This window comes from Lycium barbarum, chromosome 12 (assembly GCF_019175385.1).
Source record: "Lycium barbarum isolate Lr01 chromosome 12, ASM1917538v2, whole genome shotgun sequence".
NCBI lineage: Eukaryota > Viridiplantae > Streptophyta > Magnoliopsida > Solanales > Solanaceae > Lycium > Lycium barbarum.
Window position 1 is genome coordinate 95,936,544 of NC_083348.1, and position 22,253 is coordinate 95,958,796.

The following is a 22,253-nucleotide window of genomic DNA, read 5'->3' on the forward strand; positions in this document are numbered from 1 at the left end:
CGTGGCAGCACCGCAACTGGTTAACCGGACTAACGGCCACGTTCAGTTCGGACATGAAGTAACCGGACCAACGCCCACCTGAGTTTGACTTACAGAAACCGAACTAACAGCCACGTTGAGTTTTGTTTGGAGACACCAGATCAACGGATACACTTCTCTTATCTCGGGTCAGCCGCATTCGATGCAATCCCCCCGGTCTGAAGAAAAGACCGAACATACTCGTGCTCATTTGGACATACCCTCGGTCCCCAGTCTCACCGGTCTTACATTGACCCGGCTTTCACCGTATACAGATAGTCCTCACACTTTCCGGATCGTAGTTTTACCGGAGTAACAGGAAGTGGATAAGTCACAAAACCGGGATTCCACAAGCTCGTTCTTATTTTGTAATTTGGCGGGAACAGTTATGTCACGTCCTTCTGACATTGGCCACGTGTCCCGTCCCGAATGGCCGACCTCAGGAACCGCCGTAACGCACGTCGCTTCATATCACGTCTCATTAATTGTGGGACATGTGTCGCCGCCCGATTGGTTGCTCTCTGTAACCGCTATAGTTCCACGCCTATATAAGGCCCTTAGCCGTTTCATTTTTTCATTTTCAGTTCTTCACTTACTCAATTCTTTGCTCCTTTGTTTCTCGTCTTCTTGAGCGCAAAACCCAACTTCAACTTCTCTTCATTTGTTGTTTTGATCGTAACAGCATCTTTGCTACCTCTTTCATTTGCCATTTTGCATCCTTCAACTGCTTCTTCCATCCTTCTTACATCTCCTCCATTGTTTCGTTTTCTGAATTTTACCTCTCCCACTTCAAATTCTCAAATCTTCTCTTTCACACCTTCAAAATGTCTGCCAACACCGAAACTACTTCCCAGGACGTTCCCGCGGTTTCTTCTCAAGGAGCCGAGCCAGCCTCAAAACCCAAGGAAAAAACATTTGTTGAACTGACTGCTTTGGACATTGTGCCGTCCAGACCCAACTACAGCCACGAATTTGACGTCGAGAAGCCTTCTCCGATTGCGGATAGGGGTTTCGACGTAAGGCGATACCGTTCGTCTATTATTGCGGATGGGATAATCGTCCGGTATAAGTGTTCTCCCCCGGGCCCGACGAGTCTGTTACCGACCATAGAGAAGGTTTCCTATACTTTTACACTTGTCCATTTACGCTCAAACTCAACCCTTCAATTGATCCGGTTATTTTGGACATGTGTCGGACGCACAACGTGACCTTGACCCAAATTGGGCCGATTATCTGGAGGACCGTGGCCTGCCTCCGGTTATTGGCCAATAACATCAAAAGGGAATTCACAATGGCGCACTTCATCCGGTTATATTCCCCAAGACTCTTCCGAGGGGGAGTGATAAAGCTCGCCAAGCGAGGTCGGAACCCAATCTTTTCCAAACTCGACGAGGACAGAGATCGGGGGTAGTTGGAACGCTATGTCCGGGTAAGGACCGCGGACATTATTCCAACCGAGTACATGCCCTTTCCGGAGAAGTGGAATGATAGGCGTAAGTTTCTCAGTTCTCCCTTCTATAATTATTCTTCCTCCATGCCTTGTCACCACTTGCTCCCTTGCATACATGTGATTTCTCCCATTTTTTCTTTTTATCAGCAGAGGCATGGATACCTCCGGCCATCCGGAACCTCACCGAATGGGTTGGAGCAATCATTAGTCAACACACTCATGAACAACGGACATGGGGGGACCTGTCGCGTGGCCGATGGGTTGCCCAAAATCACGATAATCTTCTCCTTGATTTGGTATATATTGCATCCTCCCTCTTTCCTTTTCTCTCTTTCCTTTTCTATCTTATAACCCCTTCGGTATTCAGGTTTACCCAAGGGCTCAGTGGAGCCAAGACCGGAACCTGCAGCCGAGCCAGCTGCACCGGATCCTGAATTTGATACGGCAGGGTCATCTCGGCTCATTGCTATTGTCGGTAAGAGACGGAGAAAGCCTTCGGACAAAGGGCAGAAACCAAAGAAAAAGGCAAGGAGCGTTGTTCGGACTTTGAGGGATGAATCAGAGTCCGACTTTCTTATTCAAAGGGATGGTGAGGGCCCTTCCGTCGCCTCTTTTCTGGAGGAGGAAGCCACCATCCCGCCCTTTCCTACAGCTGAGGAAGGACCTTCCGTTCCTGCTCCGTACACAGGTGGGGAAGAAGTTCTTTTTCCAACTCCTCTAAGGTCCATTGAATTCATTGACATTTCATCTGACGCTTCACCCGAAGAGATTCCCCTGCAGAGGCCTAGAAGATCCGGGCCATCTTTGAATATTGAGGCCGAACAAAGAGCAGAGTCGGCCCCCGATACCGACGCTCCAACGGATACATGCCTACTGCCCAGTGGTGACCCAACTGCAACATTCGAGGCACCTGCTTCCACCGAGACCGTTGGGGCTTCTCCATCTTCGAATATTGAGGCCGAACAAAGAGCAGAGTCGGCCCCCGATACTGAGGCTCCAATGGATACATGCCCACTGCCCGGTGGTGACCCAACTACAACATCCGAGGCACCTGCTTTCACCGAGACCGTTGGGGCTTCTCCAACTTCTCCTACTCCTGTGCCGAGGTCTGATAACCTCGATGACATGTTCTCGGATACCCCTCCAGCAACCAAGGAAGTTTTCGGGTTTGGCCATCTTCCCATTCCTCGAGTCACGAGGCCGGCTAGCCGGTCCACAAAAAAGGGTGCGAGGAACAATCTCGTAGCTATTTTAGTGGTCACCGTCCCCGAGGATTGAAGTTTGTTATCCCGTCCTGTGGGGGTTGCAAGTTATCTAAGGCCCCTTATTTCAGATTCTGACAAGGAGAAGATGGTCGGGGTTCCTTGGCAGTAGCTTATCAACGAAGGCATGCATACGGGCAACCAGGTAAATTCTTCGTTCGTCCTTTCATAATATAGATGTGTGATTTTCAATTCCTTAACATGATTTCCTTTCTTATTCTGTAGAGTGTTGTGCTTGTTAATGAGGGCTTTGTCCGAGCCCAACACAAGGTCGATGACTTAAAGGGCCAACTGGATGCCCAGGATCGATAAACAGAGAAGTATCGACTCCTCCTGCAAGAAAAATAAGACCAATTGAGTCGGGCCGCCACTCTTTCCAACCTTCAACCCAAGCTCAAGGCGGCTAAGGCCGAAACTCTTCGTTTGAAGGTCGAGTTAGCCGACATGGTTGAAAAGAACCGGCTCCTTTAAGCGCATAATGTCGTCCTCGACAAAGACAATGTCCGTTTTATTTCAAGGCTTGTTGAACTCGAGGCCACTATTTCCCAACTTTGAAGCGAACTCGATTCGGTCAAGGCTGATGTCGTGAAGATGGCAGAAAGGCATCAACATCTTGAATCCGAGAGTGTTAAAGACAAGGAGAAGTTGAGGGTGGTTAAACAGAAGGCTGAGGATCGAGCTCGGATTAGTGCCGAGCTCAAGAGCAAGTTCGAGGAGGCAGCCAAGGCCAATGACGTGCTTCAGGCCGAGCTTGAGTCGGCTAACCACATTCAGTTAGTTCTTCTTGGAGAGCGGTCTGAACTATCACTTAAATTGGAAAAAACTGAGGTCGATTTAGAAGAGTCTCTTAACGACATAGAGGCTGCCGAGACTCGTACCACGATTTTGGTCGAGTATGAACGGTGGAAGTCCCGGAAGGCTACCCTCGAAAAGGCCCAAAAAGGATTAGAGGACCTCATAGCTCGGATAAACGAAGCCAAATCAATGGAGGAGGTGGCTAAAAAAGCTCTTGATGCTGAGTCTGAGAATTCCGAGAAAATGGTTTTCGAGAACTCCGGCTCCAACCATATCGGGTGGATCAGGGCTACCGGCACAGTCTGGTCGAGTAGCCTTAGCTGTTCTACCACTCTCCACCGGATGATGTTGGCCGAGCTACCTGGGTCAATAAAAATAAGTTTAATTTGTGATTTGAAAATAAGAATAGAAATTACCAATGCATCATTGCGCGGTTGAATGATGGTTTCTGCATCCTCGTTGCTTAAGGAAATGGAACCCTCGGGTACGTAATCCCGGTTGCGTTTCTCACGTACAACTGAAACCTTTGTTTATTTCATAACCGGCCCTCGAGGAGCATCTGTTCCCTCAATTATCATGTTGATCACATGTTGAGGTTCCACTGGTTCGGCCCGTTTGTGAGATTCCCTTTCTTTGTAGTGGTTTTTCCCTCGTTCACTCAGGAATTCTCGAAGGTGGCCATTCTTCAATGAGCGAGCCACCTCCACCCGGGTCTGACCTCAATGGCCTTGGCCATCTTGCTTTCGTGATAAGGCGATAGCCGAGACGAGATCCGAGGTATTGATGTTGAAGTTGTACTCCGATATCCTTGGCGGGTCTTTGTTGCTAGCCGAACTCCCGGCATCGCTTCTAAATAATAAACCTCGACTGTTCGACGGGCGCTCGGCCAGTTTATCACCCCGACCGGAGAAGTGGCCGGGGCCAACCTTTGATCTTTCCGATCTGAAGCTTGGTTTTTTCGAATGAGAGTATGGGCGGTATCTTTCCCTCGATAATCGCGTCTCCGGCTCGTAAACTTTCCTCGACCTTTCAGAGCTTTGTGTTAATGGGTCCCGGGGGAAGCTCGAGTTGGTCATCCTCTACCCGAATCTTTGATTCGTACCTGTTATGAACATCTGCCCAAGTTACAACCTCATATTCCAACAAGTTTACTTTCAGTTTGAATGAGGCCGTCGAGCTCCGAGGATTAAGCCTTTTGGTAAAAGCTTATGCAGCCCATTCCTCCGAAACCGGAGGGAGCTCCATCTGTTCCCTTTGGAAACGATTCACAAATTCTCGCAACAACTTATCATCCCTTTGGGCTATGCGGAAGATGTCCGTCTTCCGTGCATGCACCTTTTTAGCCCCGGCATGGGCTTTTATGAATGCATCTGCGAGCATTTCGAAGGAAGTGATTGAATGCTCGGGTAGATGGTCATAACAGGTTAGCGCCCCTTTCGATAGTGCTTCCCCAAATTTTTTCAACAAAACGGACTCAATTTCATCCTCTTCGACATCATTGCCTTTTATAGCACAGGAGTACCAAGTCACGTGCTCCTGTGGGTCTGTTGTACCATCATATTTTTGGATATCCGGCATCTTGAACCTTTTCGAGATCAACTTCGAAGTCGCACTTGGAGGGAAAGGTCCTTGAATGTACCTCTTCGAATCCGGCCCTTTTAGAATCGGCGGAGCCCCCGGGATCTGATCCACCCGAGATTTATATGTTTCCACCCTCTTCTCAGTTGAATCTACCCGCTTTTCCAAGGTTTCGAGCATTTTCAGAACTTCGGTGGATGAACCGGCTCCCGATCCATTACTCTCGACTATCCGTGTTTCATCCTTTCTCGATTCGGTGACGCCCTTCGACCTCTCCGGAGCTGCCTTATCATTTTTGCTTTGCAGCTGAGCTATTGCAATTCCCTTTTCGGCTATGGCGGTTCCGTGTTCCTGCAACATTTTAAAAATTAAATGTAAGTTAATCTCATCCGGAGTATCCGATGCTTTCCGCCCTTGGGCCCGAGATAAAGTAATTGAGTTATGAGTATTCAAGGGATCAATGGCCGGTAATGTGGCATTCTCCTGGTTCACGGTGTTCTGCCGGTTGCGGTCTTCCCTCGAATCAACAAAATTTGGATCGATTGGTTCTGCTGGTAGGTTCCGTAACTCACTGTTCTCGTTTTCGGCCACAATTTCATTGTTGTTGACGTGACCAGATTGTCCGCTGCTTGCCATTTGGTCCTTTTTTTGCAAGCATTGGCAGAAGATTCCTTTATCAAACGGGTAAAAAGAGGTAGAACGAAAGACTAAAAAATCACTATTATCCTAGCCCCATGGTGGGGGCCAAACTGTTTACCCCGAATTTCGGTAACAATTGAATTTGTAAGTGAGGTATATGATATGTGGATGAAATTTAATCTACTTTTGGTTGATACGAAATATATATGGATTTGTTTGCTCTATATATATATATATATATGTGTGTGTGTGGGGGGGGGGGGCAATATATATAGAGTATTGAATGGATGAACAAAGTCAAAGAAAACTACAGATCCGGACTAAAATCAGAGAAAGAGAGAGATTCAATATATATTTTTCTATTACAATGTTCTAGATCTGAAAAAGTCAACCCCTCAAAGTAGGAAAATGTCCTTTATTTATAGGTTTGACTCATGGGCCTTGAATACAATACAAAGCCTTTTAGAATAAAGAAACCCTAAAAGGATGAGATAGGACAATACCGTCTGACACCCGTACGGTTGTCAATACAAAATGACAAAACGGTCTTAACGCGTGGCAGCACCGCAACTGATTAACCGGACCAACGACCACGTTTAGTTCAGACGTGAAGTAATCGGACCAACGCCGACCTGAGTTTGACTTGGAGAAACCGGACTAACGGCTACGTTGAGTTTGGTTAGGAGACACCGGATCAACGGATGCACTTCTCTTATCTCGGGTCAGCCGCATTCGGTGCAATCCCCCCGGTCTGAAGAAAAGACCGAACATACTCGTGCTCATTTGGACTTACCCTCGGCCCCCGGTCTCACCGGTTTTACGTTGACCCGATTTTCACCGTATACAAGTATCAACCCAAAACGCATAATAACATGTTAATAATTTGTAAATGATTATTCGTTTATTTAAAAGCCACGTGGAGAGTCTTCATTAGTGATAGAGATGCTCCAAATTAAACAGAGGATCGGAGATCAAAATATGGTCCCCTATATAATTCTTAGAAGGGTTGTTTTAATTTTCGATTTATTCTCCACCTTTAAAATATTACACGTCCGTGGACCTCCAATTGATTGAGGCTTGACTATCTCAAGCTATATATATTATCTTCCTTCATTTCAAATAATGTGATATAGATTGACTCACCATGAAATTTGTTAAAAAGAGAGATTTTTGAAATTTGTAATTTTAAATTAGTCGTATCATAATATTTGTATGACTATAAATGCTTCTCATTAAAAATAAAATGAGAAATTTATAGTTAGATATTTTCAAATATATAAATGTATTATTCTCTTTACAAGTAACTAGACGGATGGAGTAATTATTTCATGATGGTCATGATTTACATGCAGGGGCGGATCTACTTGGGGGCTAGGGTGTTCACTCTCGGCAAAAAATTACAATGTATATATAGGGTAAATTTTCTGTATTTATGTGCATATATTAATTTTTGAACACTCTTGGAAAAAAATTACAATATATATTTAGCTTTTTTTCTTTTTCCAAACACCCTAAATGAAAAATCTAGATCCGCCACTGTTTACCTGACAATATAATGAAGTTGATAGATGAAGTTGACACCGAAGCAACGCTACATGGCCTCATAGCAAATAGCAACACATATTTCAAGTTGCTAAATCATTTGAGATTTGCTTTTCTCCTTGTATCTTTCCTGGTCAATTATGAATTTATTATGATCGTGTCTTTTATGCCGATGGAAAATTCCATTGGGAATAAATAAATGATAATGAAGCAAAAGCAAAGGAATTTATATTTTGTCAAGTTGCTTTGAAAACTATATAACCACAATCGTGGACTAAAATAAGGTTAGTGTTATAAAATGAAAATTATAAAGTAAATACACCGAAGAAATATATAGAGAGATATATGATTTTATTGCTCATCCAATTCTCTACATATGGTCACTATTTATAGAGGAAAATATATGCTTAATGGCTAAGCCATCTAAGATAACATGGCTAAGTAACTTCATGGAATGACTAAGCTATTTAAGATAACATGGCTAAGTAATCTTAATGGACAAACAAACTCATAACACTCCCCCTTGGATGTCCATTAATTAGATGATGTGCCTCGTTAAAACCTTATTAGGAAAAACCCTGTGGGAAAAAGCCTCAATAAAGGAAAAAGAGTACACATATCTAGTAATACGCTTTGAGAGCTGCCTCATTAAAAACCTGACCAAGAAAACCCAATGGGACAAAACTTGGTTAAGGAAAAAAGAGTACAACGCGTATTTCACTCCCCCTGACGAAGACCAAGATTCAGATGTCGGAGCCTTCACATTCCAATCTTGAATCATCTTCTCAAGAGTTGAAGTTGGCAAAGATTTGGTGAACAAATCTGCAGGATTGTCACTTGAACGGATTTTTTGCACATCAATATCACCATTCTTCTGGAGATCATGTGTGAAAAATAACTTTGGTGAAATGTGTTTCGTTCTATCTCCTTTTATGAAACCTCCTTTTAATTGAGCTATGCATGCAACATTATCTTCATATAATACTGTGGGTATTTTTGTATCACACTTCAAGCCACATCTTTCTCTGATGAAATGCATCACTGATCTCAACCACACACATTCTTTACTTGCTTCATTAATAGCGATTATCTCAGCATGATTTGAAGAAGTAGCAACAATGGACTGCTTTGTCGATCGCCATGATATAGCAGTACCTCCGCATGTAAACAGATAGCCCATTTGAGATCGAGCTTTATGTGGATCAGATAAATAACCTGCATCGGCATAACCAACTAGATCTGTACTACTATTGTTAGCATAAAACAGACCCATATCGCTAGTTCCTTTCAGATATCGCAATATATGCTTAATCTCGTTCCAATGCCTCTGTGTAGGAGAAGAGCTATATCTTGCTAGCAAATTAACAGAAAACGCGATGTCAGGTTTTGTAGCATTAGCAAGATACATAAGTGCACCTATTACACTAAGATATGGTACTTCAGGACCAAGTAGCTCTTTGTTTTCTTCCTGAGGTCGGAACGGATCTTTGCTCACTTCAAGTGAGCGAACAACCATAGGAGAACTTAAAGGATGCGCATTGTCCATGTAAAACCGTTTTAAAACTTTCTCAGTATAGGCAGATTGATGGATAAAGATCCCTTTTGCGAAATGTTCAATTTGCAAACCAAGACAGAGTTTTGTCTTTCCGAGATCTTTTATCTCAAATTCTTCCTTCAAATATTCAATCGCCTTTTGGAGCTCTTCTGGAGTTCCAATGAGATTTATGTCATCAACATAAACAGCAAGTATAATGAACCCCGATTTTGTTTTCTTGATAAAAACACATGGACAAATGGCATCATTTATATATCCTTCATTTATCAAGTACTCACTTAGGCGATTATACCACATGCGCCCTGATTGTTTTAAACCATATAATGATCTTTGTAATCTGATTGAATACATTTCCCGAGACTTTAAACCAAACGCTTCAGGCATTTTATATCCTTCAGGATTTTCATATAAATTTCATTATCAAGTGAGCAAGATAAGCTGTAACCACATCCATCAGATGTATTTCAAGGGCTTCATAGACAGCTAAACCGATGAGGTATCGAAATGTTATAGCATCCATAACTGGTGAATACGTTTCTTCATAGTCAACGCCGGGTCTTTGAGAGAATCCTTGTGCAACAAGGCGTGCTTTGTATCGCACAATTTCATTTCTCTCATTTCTTTTCCGTACAAAGACCCATTTGTGGCCAACTGGTTTTACACCATTAGGCGTTTGGACTACAGGTCCAAAAACCTCACGTTTAGCAAGTGAATTCAATTCTGATTGAATTGCTTCTTGCCATTTTGGCCAATCATATCTTCGTCGACATTCTTCGACAGATTGAGGTTCCTGATCCTCACTGCCTTTCATAATATTTAGTGCAACATTATATGCAAAAGCACTATTCACCACAATTTTCGAATGATTCAAGTTGCCCTCATCACTAGTAAAACTTAATGATAGTTCTTTACTCACTAGAGTCTCGGGTTTGCTGATTTCTTCAGGAATATCAGGATTAATCAGATCTTGAATCTCTTCATGAGATCTTTCATAGTGTCATTCTGATCATTGTTTGTATTTCTTTTTTTAGGATTTTTATCCTTGGAGCCCAATGGCCTACCACGCTTTAGGCGTGGATGAGATTCAGAGGCTATGACACTAGTAGATTGTCCCTTTGGAACATCAATTCGAATAGGCACATTCTCTGCAGGGATATGCGACTTAGTTATTCTTTTCAAATCAGTAAATCCGTCTGGCATTTGATTTGCTATTTTCTGCAAGTGGATGATCTTCTGGATCTCCTGCTCACATATAGGGGCACGTGGATCAAAACGAGATAGTGATGGAACTCTCCACACAATTTCTCTTTTGATTTATTTTCTCTCTCCCCCTAATTGTGGAAAATTTGTTTCATCAAATCGACAATCTACAAATCGGGCAGTGAATAAATCTCCCGTCAATGGCTCAAGATAGCGAATAATGGAGGGTGATCCAAACCCAATATATATTCCTAACCTTCTTTGGGGGCCCATATTAGTGCACTGTGGTGGTGCTACAGGCACATATACAGCACAGCCAAAGATTCGGAGATGAGCAATATTTGGTTCATGACCAAATACTAATTGTGATGGGAAGTATTTATTATAATGAGTCGGTTTGAGACGAATAAGAGATGTTGCATGTAAGATAGCATGACCCCAGACGGTTGTAGGCAACCGTATTTTTATAAGTAATGGTCTTGCTATCAATTGCAAACGCTTAATAAATGACACAGCAAAGCCATTTTGGGTATGAACATGTGCTACAGGATGTTCAACCTTTATCCCAACTGATAAACAACAATCATCAAAAGCTTGGGATGTAAATTCTCCAGCATTATCAAGACATATAGCCTTTATAGGATAATCTGGGAACTGTGCCCTTAAGCGTATTATTTGTGCCAATAATTTCGCAAACGCCAGGTTGCGAGACGATATGAGGCACACATGAGACCATCTCGAAGACGCATCTATTAGAACCACAAAATATCTGAATGACCCACAAGATGGGTGAATAGGTCCACATATATCCCCATGTATACGCTCTAGAAAAACAGGGGATTCAACGTCAACTTTCATTGGTGATGGCCTGGTTATCAATTTGCCCTGATGACAAGCGACACATGAAAATTCACTACTTTCAAGAATCTTCAGGTTCTTAAGTGGATGGCCTTTTGAATTTTCAATAATTCGTCTCATCATTATTGATCCAGGATGACCCATTCGGTCATGCCAAAGCACAAAAGTTCCTGAATCGTTAAACTTCTGGTTTACGATTGAGTGTGCTTCAATTGTACTAATTTCTGCATAGTACAGGCCAGAAGACAAAGTTGGTAATTTCTCCAAAACATATTTCTGGCCGGAGACATTCTTTGTAATAATAAGATATTCATCATTTGTTTCATTTAATGTCTCGACGTGATACCCATTACGGCGGATATCTTTGAAACTCAACAAGTTTCTTGGGGATCTAGAAGAGAATAATGCATCTTCTATAACAAGTTTTGTCCCCTTAGGTAGAAATATAGTAGCTCTTCCGGAGCCTTCAATTAATTTCGAATTGCCAGAAATTGTATTAATATTCCCCCTTTTTCTACGCAAGTGAGAAAAATATTTCTCATCTTTGAATATGGCATGCGTGTCACACCCCATTTTTACCCGGAGGTTAAAATTAGAAGTATGACGTATTGGAGATTCCTGTTTTTTGTTTGTGTTATGTTAAGGAGTCGCCACCTAATTATTTATGGTGAATTAGGACACCTAAAATTTATTAAAGTTAATGTTTAAAGTTAACTCTGTTTAAGGTCTGCGAAACTTAAGATTCTAGGTAAGGGTTCAATTAGTCTAAAGGGAAGGTATTAGGCACCTTTTAAGACCCATTAACAATGGTTAACCGACCGGACTAAAATTTAATTAGGCTAAGTAAATATAGTATTATAAAAAAAAGGAAAAGTAATTTTATAAGTATGGCTAAAGTTATAGATAAATATGTAAGAACGCTATTTGAAATAGAATTTATAAAAAATAATAATAACTCGTATGAAAGAGTACCTTTAATGCTATTTTGAAATACGACTTATAAACGTTGTTAAAATTTTAAACGAGAGTAGAAATGTATAATACTTGTGGAAAAGTAATAATTTGTGTAAAAGAAGATTCTAAATGTTAAATGAGACTCAAAAATATTGCTAAAGCCTTAAATGAAAAATATAGTAATGTCATTCAACAATAAGATTTGTAGAAAATAGAATGATTTGCATATGAATAATAGTCTCTTTAAAAATAATGTGGCAAATGTAACCTCTAAGTAAAAGATATTATATGAATATGATAGTATGAAAAATGCCTGAACTTATATTCTCAAGTATGATGAAAAGGCCATGAATTCCTTTCTATTTTTTTATTTTATTCTTTATTTAACCAATTTCAGCTAAAAAAGTGTATAATTTTAGTAAATCTTGAAAACGCTTATAAAATACAATTGGATTCATATTTTGTGTGTTGGTGATATTTTCAAATTCCTAAGATGGTAATAATGAGAAATGTTTCTTTAAACCCAAATATATAGTCATGCTATTTAAAAACTACTCCAAATAAATGTTATAGATACTATATAAGTAGTTTAGAACATGACTAGAAATGAATGTAATTTTGTGGAATTAACTACCCATTATTAAACTAAACTCTTAATGTCTAGAATTTATCTAAATTACCTAAAAGATAAAACGTTAGTCATACAAGGTAAATAAGAAATACAACAAAATAAGATAGAAGGAAAAAGAGCAAATGGGACGGTCCATTTATGGACTGCTGCTGCAGCCCAGAAAATCCCTTTTTTTTTGTTGTTGTTGCTGTGGCAAGCTGGACAAGAAGAGGCCATGTTGGGCTTTTAGCCCAACACCAAACACGGAGGAAGACGAGTCCGAGAGACTCATATGCGATAGTCATGCATAAACACGAAAGAAAAACGATTAGTAAAGTGAAGATATACAAGAGAGTTATATGTGATATACAGCGCAATATACACTGAATTATATAAACATTTGTATATGTCTATACACCTTGTGTATAGATTTAATTAGTAAGAGATGGCAGTTAACCTGGGATTACAATATATAGTGGAACAGCGAAACCCAAATCAAGTTTTTATAAAAGAGAAAAAAGTTTACATGTTGACAGTACATCATTATTGTCCAGGCTCCTATTGAGCCACAACTTATAATTGAGATATATTTTAATAATGGGCAAACATCATTTTTCGTATGCACCCATACGCAAACAGTAGCGGCAGAATTAATACGGGGGAATTTAGAGCGTTAACTGAAATTCATTAAGAACCAAATGTGGGCCAGTATGAAATCTAAGCATACTATATTGTAAACTTCATTTCAACGAACCCCCACAAACTAATCTAAACACTCAACGGGTTGTATCGTATTGTAGACTTTGTTCGACCAAGTCATAGAAAGTGTATATGAGACAATATGTCAAGTAGTAATAACTAAACATATGGACAACGTATTAAACTCAGACCAAAGCACAAATAATTCAACAGAAGGACAGTAAGTAGATTTCCATTTTAACCCTGAACCAATTTTGTTTCAGATAAAGCTGCGTAGGAATCTCATGACTCAAAATATAGATTCAGATTAACAACTTGATTCACTCCTTTTATAAATTTTAGGTCTGGACAAACAAATATGTTGATTAAGACTAGTGTCAACTCTCACCTTAAGGCATTCAAGATCTTTAAACAAGATTCAAAGGTATTTCAGGCAAGCAAGTAACCAAATGGCCCTGGATTAAACCTGATTCTAAATAGTGATCCTCTAAACACTCGACCTAATCAAACCTTTAAGTATTTCGCACAACTGGATTCGAAAAAAGGATAAAGACTCAGCTGGTAATAAAACAGGTCCCCAAAATGCAATGTGCAGATGCAAAGACAACAAAATATTTGTTTCACAAATAGGTCATATGGTAAGCATTTTAGATTTCCACTAGTTCTAAAGGCCTATTTAGTCAAACCCAACCCAGAGATCATGCCCAAGTGGAGGATTTTAAGCATTATAGTCCTGATATCAGTATTCTATAGGTCTTATTTTAGCTTGATTTGCCTTTATCAAATGAAATAAGCCAGGCTGAGTTCTGAATACATGGTACTCTTATTAATATTCCTGATCAGTTTATCTATTTGATTTTATTCTTCATCATATTTATACCAGGTCAACCAGTTATTATACACCATAAAGCCTACCAAGTCAATAGGAAACAAAGGCAAATTACAGGGAATGTCAAGTCATGATACTTGTACAATAATGCAGCATCTATCATGGAAGACATTAAGAGTGAACAGAGCATTTTGTACAAGGATTCTTTCAACACAGAGTTAAGATGATTCTCACTTCTATCAAATACCCATCGCATTATAAGGAACTAAGTTTTGATTCATGCCATATTTCAGAAATAACAGCAACATATATAGGAAAGAAAGACAATACCAAACAGTTTAGGACAGGGGCGATATACCAAGCAAGTTCAATTATACATGGCACAAACAGCCTCAGTTAAATAGGTACAACAGAGTTATTTAAGCAAGTAAACTCTTATAAATAAAGTATGCAGGCAGATTTAACAATATGCTCACTAAGCAGAATTTAAATTCACTAACTATAAGCAAGTAATTAGCATAGAACTTATCCGTGTCTATGAACCAAAGAGTAGACCATGCCAACTCCTACTAACAGAAAGGATAAGTCTTGATTTTTCCCTTTTACTGCAAACAGCCTTAAGTTCATCTGATCATTTGAACCAACGAAAGGTTTCACTTCAAGTCGTGGGGATTAGAGTATGATATTCAGAGACAGCACAGACATGATTTATTTCATAAATTTTCATAAACGAAACACTCGCGCATAACTGATATCAGGATCTAAGACATATTTAATTTCATATAAGACATACTCATCAGACAAAACAAATAGAACTGGGCCTAATACATAGTTGCTAATGGGATTGAGCATAGAACGTAAACTAGAGGCCAAATCGAAACAGCAAACAACATCGACATATCATGTAATCATTGCATCGTATCTAACCCAAGAAGATTATATACATATCAGTGTATATTGCTTGAACAAACAGAGTGAAGGAGGGACAGTGCTGGCCTGTTTCAATCATATACATGATATACCTAAGATATACACACCATAATGTGTATAGCAGACGTATATCGAGTGTATGCCTTCGCCTTATCTTGATAGCTCATTGTATACCCATGTATATTCGGCTCTAAATGGGTTCTAAGTTCTGGGAATTCAATCTAAACATCCGAATTACGATATGCATCTTTCAAATTCATTTTTTGGCGATTAACGTTCTATCCTAATAGCTCCAAACATCAAACAAACAACACGACGACAGCGAAATTACATAACCACTGAACATACAGCTGAGTAAACTAAAAATCTTAAACAAGCAGAAATTAAAGATCACGAGTGACAATTATATCGAAGTTTACCTGTTTTGTGCGCAATGAACTGAGATGTCGAGGTCGTCGAATCTACTCGAACTCGAAAACGATTAAAGTAATTAAGGCTTCAGATTAGAAAGTAAAAATAGAGTAATATGTGGCTATATTATTGATCAAAATTGATGTTTTGTTTCTTGGGTTCTAAATCCTCTTCTGATGTTCGGATTTCTTGTTCTTAAAAAAAATAAACCATTCAAAAAAAACAAACAAAATCCCAGATTTAGAATAGGTAAAGTAGAAATGTTGAGGATAGTAAATTATCCCCTTTTTTATGAATCAAACCCAGATAAAAAAAAGAGTCCCCCCCTCTCTTTCTGTTTCTTTTTCGTTGATTTCCTTTCTTCTTTCTTCCTCCTCGTTGTTCTCCTCCTTTGTTGCCGTCCCTTTTTTCTCTCAATTCCCCCTTCTTTATAGGGTTGTGATCAGGGTTTTAGAAAAGGAGGAAGAGAGCGTGGGGGGACAGAGATGAGTGGGTGACAGAGGCGCGGGGACAGGGGTAAGTGGAGAGGAGCGGGGTGCGAGGGAGACGAGGGAAAAGAAAAAAGAGAGAAAGAGAAGAGGGGAGGCGGAGAGAGAAAGAAGAGAAAGAGGCGGAAATGAAAGGGGGAACCCTAAAAGGGTTTCCCTTACTTTTGCTGAAAATGAATTGGACCCGGTCCATTTGTGGACCGGGTCAAATTTTAGACTGGGTATTTAAAAGAATGGACCAGTAAATTAAACATGGACTGATCTAAAAAAATTGAGATAAAAATATGGTCTAGTCCAAAATATTAGGAATTAATCGGACTTTGATTTGGGGTCCAGTAAGTCAAAATACGGACTGAGTGCAAGAAATAGTTTGGCTTCTAAATAAGAGACACATTTTGATTAACGATGTATTAAGGGTGCCAGAATATCACCTAATACGGAAATATGTAATTATAAAAAGACCCGGGTAAAAAATTATATGATGTTGCAAATGACCGTGCAATAATATTTAATAACAAACGCTATCATTTAAATGTGCTAAATAAATGCGATGTGTGTGAGGAAGTTGGTAGAAATGTCGAGAAATGCAAGTTTCAATAATACTAAATAATAGTAGCAAATAAATAACGGTAGTAATACTGCTAAATAACAATGATAATGGTAATAATGATAATGTTGATGATAATGGTGATAATAGATATAATAATAATGGTAAATAACAAACATTGATAATTAAAAAATGATAATAATTAATAATAATAATAAAGATGATAGAAATTAAAATAAATAAAAAATAATAACGATAAATAACAATTATTGATTATAACAAAATGATAATAAATTAATAATAATAACAATAATGGGGTAATAATAAAATAATAATAATAATAATAACAATAATAATAATAATGATAATAATAAACTGCAGAAGAATAAATAAAACGTGGGTGTTAATAAAAGACTAATAATTATAGTAAAACTTAAATGCATATTTTTTTAATTTCTCGAAATACCAGAAGTATAAATAGGTATTTCGGAGGAGATGCGGGACAAAATTGGGTGTCAACAATGCGTTGTTCCACGATCAATCATACAAATATCTTCATGATTGGTCATTGATCCAAATAATATTTGAGGATTTTCCATATATTCTTCAAAACGAAAGAATAGACAAAGTAAACATCGAAGTAGATATTATGATTAGACAAAGTATTACACACACTTTATTACATATATTACTATTAAACAAAGCATTACACACACTTTATTTACATAACTATGGAAACATAGCCACATTAGATAATACAAACGACATGTATGAAATATCTAAGTTATTACAGATCCATCACCGACCAGATGATCTATTTTCCCTTCAGGGAGTTCAAAGAAATCTGTCACATCTAGATGCATGGGCTCAACATTATCTTCAGAAATAAAATTTGCTTCGGCATCCTTTTTTGCCTTTTTGAGGGAGGCTTGATACAGCTCAACTAGGTGCTTTGGCGTACGACAGGTACGTGACCAGTGCCCTTTTCCTCCACATCGGAAGCATTTATTTTCTGAATTTTTCTTTTGCACAGCTTCATGCTTTTCATCATTCCTTTTACACTGCTGGTGGTGAAGGATATTATATGGTGCAAGACGAGAATCATGATTAAAATTCCTTCCTCGACCACGACCATGATCACGACTGGGGCCACGACCTCTTCCACGCCTAGAATGGCGAAAAATTACCTCTTTGACTTCAGGGAATGCGGCAGTACCACTGGGTCGGCTTTCATGATTTTTCATTAATAATTCATTGTGTTGTTCAGCCACTAGAAGATGTGAGATTAGATCAGAATATTTCTTGAACTTCATCTCTCGGTATTGTTGCAGGAGCATACTCGAGGCAGGAAAAGTAGAGAATGTTTTCTCCAGCATATCATGATTAGTGATATTTTCACCACATAATTTCAACTGAGAAATAATTTTAAACATTGCAGAATTATATGCCTTAACAGATTTAAAATCTTGTAGCCTTAAATGAAGCCAATCAAAACGTGCTTGTGGAAGTATGACCATGTTCAGGTGATCATATCTATCTCTCAGATCATTCCACAGCGTAAGAGGATCTTTAACCGTGAGATATTCCATTTTCAAATTCTCATCAAGATGATGGCGGAGGAATGTCATTGCCTTGGCACGGTCTTGGTTTGATGCCTCATTTTTTATCTTTGATGGTGTCTGCCAGACCCATCGCATTAAGGTGAATCTCGGCATCAAGAATCCAAGACATATAGCTATTGCCGGATATATCTAAGGCTACAAATTCACGTTTAGAAAGATTTGCCATTAGTAAAGGGAAAAAAAATCAATACCTTCGAGACTTTTCAAGTATTTGCTCGAGATAACAGAGTCTCGTGCTGATAACGTGTTATAAAATAAAAAATATAAAGTAAATACACGGAAGAAATATATAGAGAGATATATGATTTTATTGCTCATCCAATTCTCTACATATGACCACTATTTATAGAGGAAAATATATGCTTAATGGCTAAGCCATCTAAGATAACATGGCTAAGTAACTTAATGGAATGGCTAAGCTATTTAAGATAACATGGCTAAGTAATCTTAATGGACAAACAAACTCATAACAGTTAGTAATTTTTTAACACGCTCTCTTTCATTCCGGAGTGGAATATCAAGAATTTGGACTAATTCAAAAACACGTCCTACCGTCGAACACACATAATTATTCGTATGTATTAATATTAAAGTTTTGTATAGCAGGGTTTGAAATTATATCTCGTAAGAGAAGCAGTGGCAGAGCTAGGAATTTGAGGAAGGGTGTGCAAATTTTCTTCTCACTTGTGCTAAGGGTGTGCAAAATTAAATATATACTCATAATAGCTAACATTTAACCTATGTACACCGCGTAATTTCCGGCGAAGGGTGTGCACCTGACCACCCTTCGGCTAACATGGCTCCGCCCATGAAGAGAAGTATGAAAGATTTAAATGATAACATTAATTCTGCTTATATTAAATTATTTATAATATTATTACAATTATTGATTTTGAAGAAAGTCCTATTTTAATTTACTTATTATCTAATAGTTGTTGCATACCACACCTACTTATACATGCTGTAGATATGGTGCATAACCTGCCACTTCTCCAACAATTATCGAGTCTAGAACCAAAATGCCCCAAAAAAATCATGTGGAATCAAAATAACTAACAAAAAAAAAGTGAAAAAAGTACCTTTAGCGCAGTAATTTACTGCTCTAAAGCAGTTCACGGAGACGGAGTTGTTAACTGCTTTAGCGCAGTATTTTATTGCGTTATAGAAGCAGTTAATTTTTTTTTCCTATAACGCAGTAAAATACTGCGTTATAGAAACAGTACAAAAAAAAAATTGGCCAACTTTATTTTTTGCAACACTTAGTGTTTTTTTCCATACTTTGACTAATAATTAGTCGTGTGTCAAGATTCCGAAACGCCAATATTTTATATAGAACCTGATATTTTTTTTTTGCGTACAATAATGTAGGCTCAATACATCAAGGATACGTAAACGTTCGGATCGTCATTTTAGGGGTTGAAAAGGTGTCCGAAGTAAGTTTTATTTGTAAACTTTAGGTTTAAGTGTTCTATATACATAGACGTCCATTTTTGTTTGAAGACTTGTTGTCATTAGCTTAAAGTTTTTTATTTTTAGGGTTTAGATTTAAGTGTGTTATTTTTTAAAGCGTAACTTTATTTCGAATATACGCTGTTTTTTGCGCTCGGACATCCGATTTGTGCGATTTTTTTTTTTTGCAACATATTCGAAATAATGTTACGCATTAAAAAATAACACACTTAAGGAACACTTAGTGTTTTTTTCCATAAAAAGATCGCAACATCTTATTTTAATAAATCTTTTCTTTGCAGCACTTAGTGTTTTTTCATACTTTGACCAACGATTAGTCGTGTGTCAAGACTCCGAAACGTCAATATTTTATATAGAACTTGATATTTTTTTCTGCGTTCTATAATGTAGGCTCAATACATCAAGGATACGTAAATGTTCAAATCGTCGTTTTAGGGGTTGAAAAGGTACCCGAAGTAAGTTTTGTTTAAGGTTTAAGTGTTTTATTTTTTAAGGTTTTGATTTAAGCGTGTTATTTTTTAATCACGACATAACTTTATTTTGAATATAAATATAATTCTAAAAAATATAGGGAGAAAAACTAATTGTAAAGTGGTCAAACTTTAGATGGTCATAACTTTGTGCTCGGACGTCCGTTTTACGCATTTTTTTTTAACGTGCGTATTTTTTTGAGATCTACGCGGGAAAACAGCCAGTTTGGCTGAGCCGATTTTTAAAAAAATACCTGAACACCTGTTATCCTATTCAATTTCAATTTCCCCCCATATTGGCGTGAAGTTTTTAGTTTTCTTTACTTATAATATGATGATACGCAATAGATTTCAACGTAAAAATTTCGGGATAATGTAGTTGTGAATGTCAATTTCACTTCTGCGGTTTTAATTTTTGAAAATAAAGCTGACTAATTTTCTCGACATATAAAGTTGACTAAAATAACCTTACAGTCAAACACTAAGTTTTTTCAAACAAAACTTACTTCGGGCACCTTTTCAACCCCTAAAATGACGATCCGAACGTATACGTATCTTTGATGTATTGAGCCTACATTATTGTACGCAGAAAAAAATATCAGGTTCTATATAAAATATTGACGTTTCGGAGTCTTGACACACGACTAATCGTTGGTCAAAGTATGAGAAAACACACTAAGTGTTGCAAAAAAAAAAGAGTTTGTCAAATTTGTTTTTTAGTGCTCGCTATTTTACTGCGCTATACAAACAAAAAAAAAATCTTTTACTGCGCTAAAGCAGTTAAAAACCTTTTGGCAACGGCTTTATTTTCAATAAATCTAAACCCTAAAAATAAAAAACCTTAAGCTAATGACAACAAGTCTTCAAACAAAAATGGACGTCTATGTATATAGAACACTTAAACCTAAAGTTTACAAATAAAACTTACTTCGGGCATCTTTTCAACCCCTAAAATGACGATCCGAACGTTTACGTATCCTTGATGTATTGAGCCTACATTATTGTACGCAAAAAAAAAAAATATCAGGTTCTATATAAAATATTGGCGTTTCGGAATCTTGACACACGACTAATCATTAGTCAAAGTATGGAAAAAAACACTAAGTGTTGCAAAAAATAAAGTTGGCCATTTTTCTTTTGTACTGTTTCTATAACGCAGTATTTTACTGCGTTATAGGAAAAAAAAATTAACTGCTTCTATAACGCAATAAAATACTGCGCTAAAGCAGTTAACGGCTCCGTCTCCGTGAACTGCTTTAGCGCAGTAATCGCTAAAAGTACTTTTGTAACATTTTTTTTTTTTGATGGGGTATTTTGGTTCAAAATGATTTTTTTGGGGGGGCATTTTGGTTGCGGACTCACAATTATCTATGTACAATTATTGCTTATGAGATGAAAGCACGCTTTTAGGCAACATGGCAAAGTAATACTGGTTATTAAGTATAAAAGGAAAAAATAATCAAACTAATGACAAGGCTTCCATAATTAGTACTACAATTACTAAAGTAAGATATCCTAATGCTTTTTTGCATGCGAAATTAGATGTTGATTAAGGAATTAGCGGGAGAGTTTCAACTTTCATGTCATTGAGATTGAAACCAACTAATCAGTTGGTTTTTCCATGATTGATCAAACTATGTACAGTTTTTCAATTTTAATACTAAGTCACCAAAGCCAGCATTGGTTAATTAACAATTTAGCATTACGTTACAAAGACTGGACAGGCCGACAATTTTTCCTACGTTTGACATCTGTCGACCAATTTTGGTTGTTTCTCTAATTTGTTTTCTCTGTTGTACAGTTGCGTGTGCATAATTAGAAATATAAAATCACTTATGTGTCTCAAAGTGGACATTGTTAAGCATAACTGTACACGTGTTTAACAATTCCAAAAGAAACTATCATATGCTTTTTTTACGCCTTCGCTTTTGTTTTTCTTGTAAACATATTTAACAGCTATCCAAAAGAAGCCATCATGTCTATCTATATGCTATGGTGTTTCAATGGTTATGGATTTTAGAATGTTATTCTTTTTTGTGATATTTATTTAAAGAGACAGAGGAAATTGGCTTTTTTTCTTTCAAACACGTGATTTCTGACATTAGTACATAATATCTTAGATTTATAAATTAAATATATTACTAATAATTATTACTTAAGTTTTGTTAATATTTTAATATTGTTAAGAGTCCCACATCAGCTCTCAGGGACTCATTAACTAGCTTTAAGATGTACTAAAGCAGGACTGTGTTGGATCGAAAATAATCATAGCGTTATGCGGAAGCTGGTAATTGCAAAATCTTAAACTAAATCAGATGATAAAGAA

The 22,253-nt window shown here is 38.0% G+C and overlaps 1 protein-coding gene across 1 annotated transcript; it reads left to right on the plus strand.

Moving 5' to 3' along the window:
• Positions 1-842: 842 nt before the first annotated feature.
• Positions 843-2,746, plus strand: LOC132624700 (uncharacterized). The gene is made up of 2 exons (XM_060339439.1): positions 843-1,047; positions 1,836-2,746. Exons 1-2 carry the CDS (start codon positions 843-845, stop codon positions 2,744-2,746), a joined length of 1,116 nt encoding a protein of 371 aa, XP_060195422.1.
• The last annotated feature ends 19,507 nt before the right edge of the window (positions 2,747-22,253 follow it).

Bases quoted from the DNA above. Each gene is read 5' to 3' on its own strand.
- LOC132624700 (XM_060339439.1), top strand. From the start codon at position 843: ATGTCTGCCAACACCGAAACTACTTCCCAGGACGTTCCCGCGGTTTCT. The intron at 1,048-1,835 runs GTTCGTCTATTA...TTCGGTATTCAG, and splicing joins TTTCGACGTAAGGCGATACC to GTTTACCCAAGGGCTCAGTG.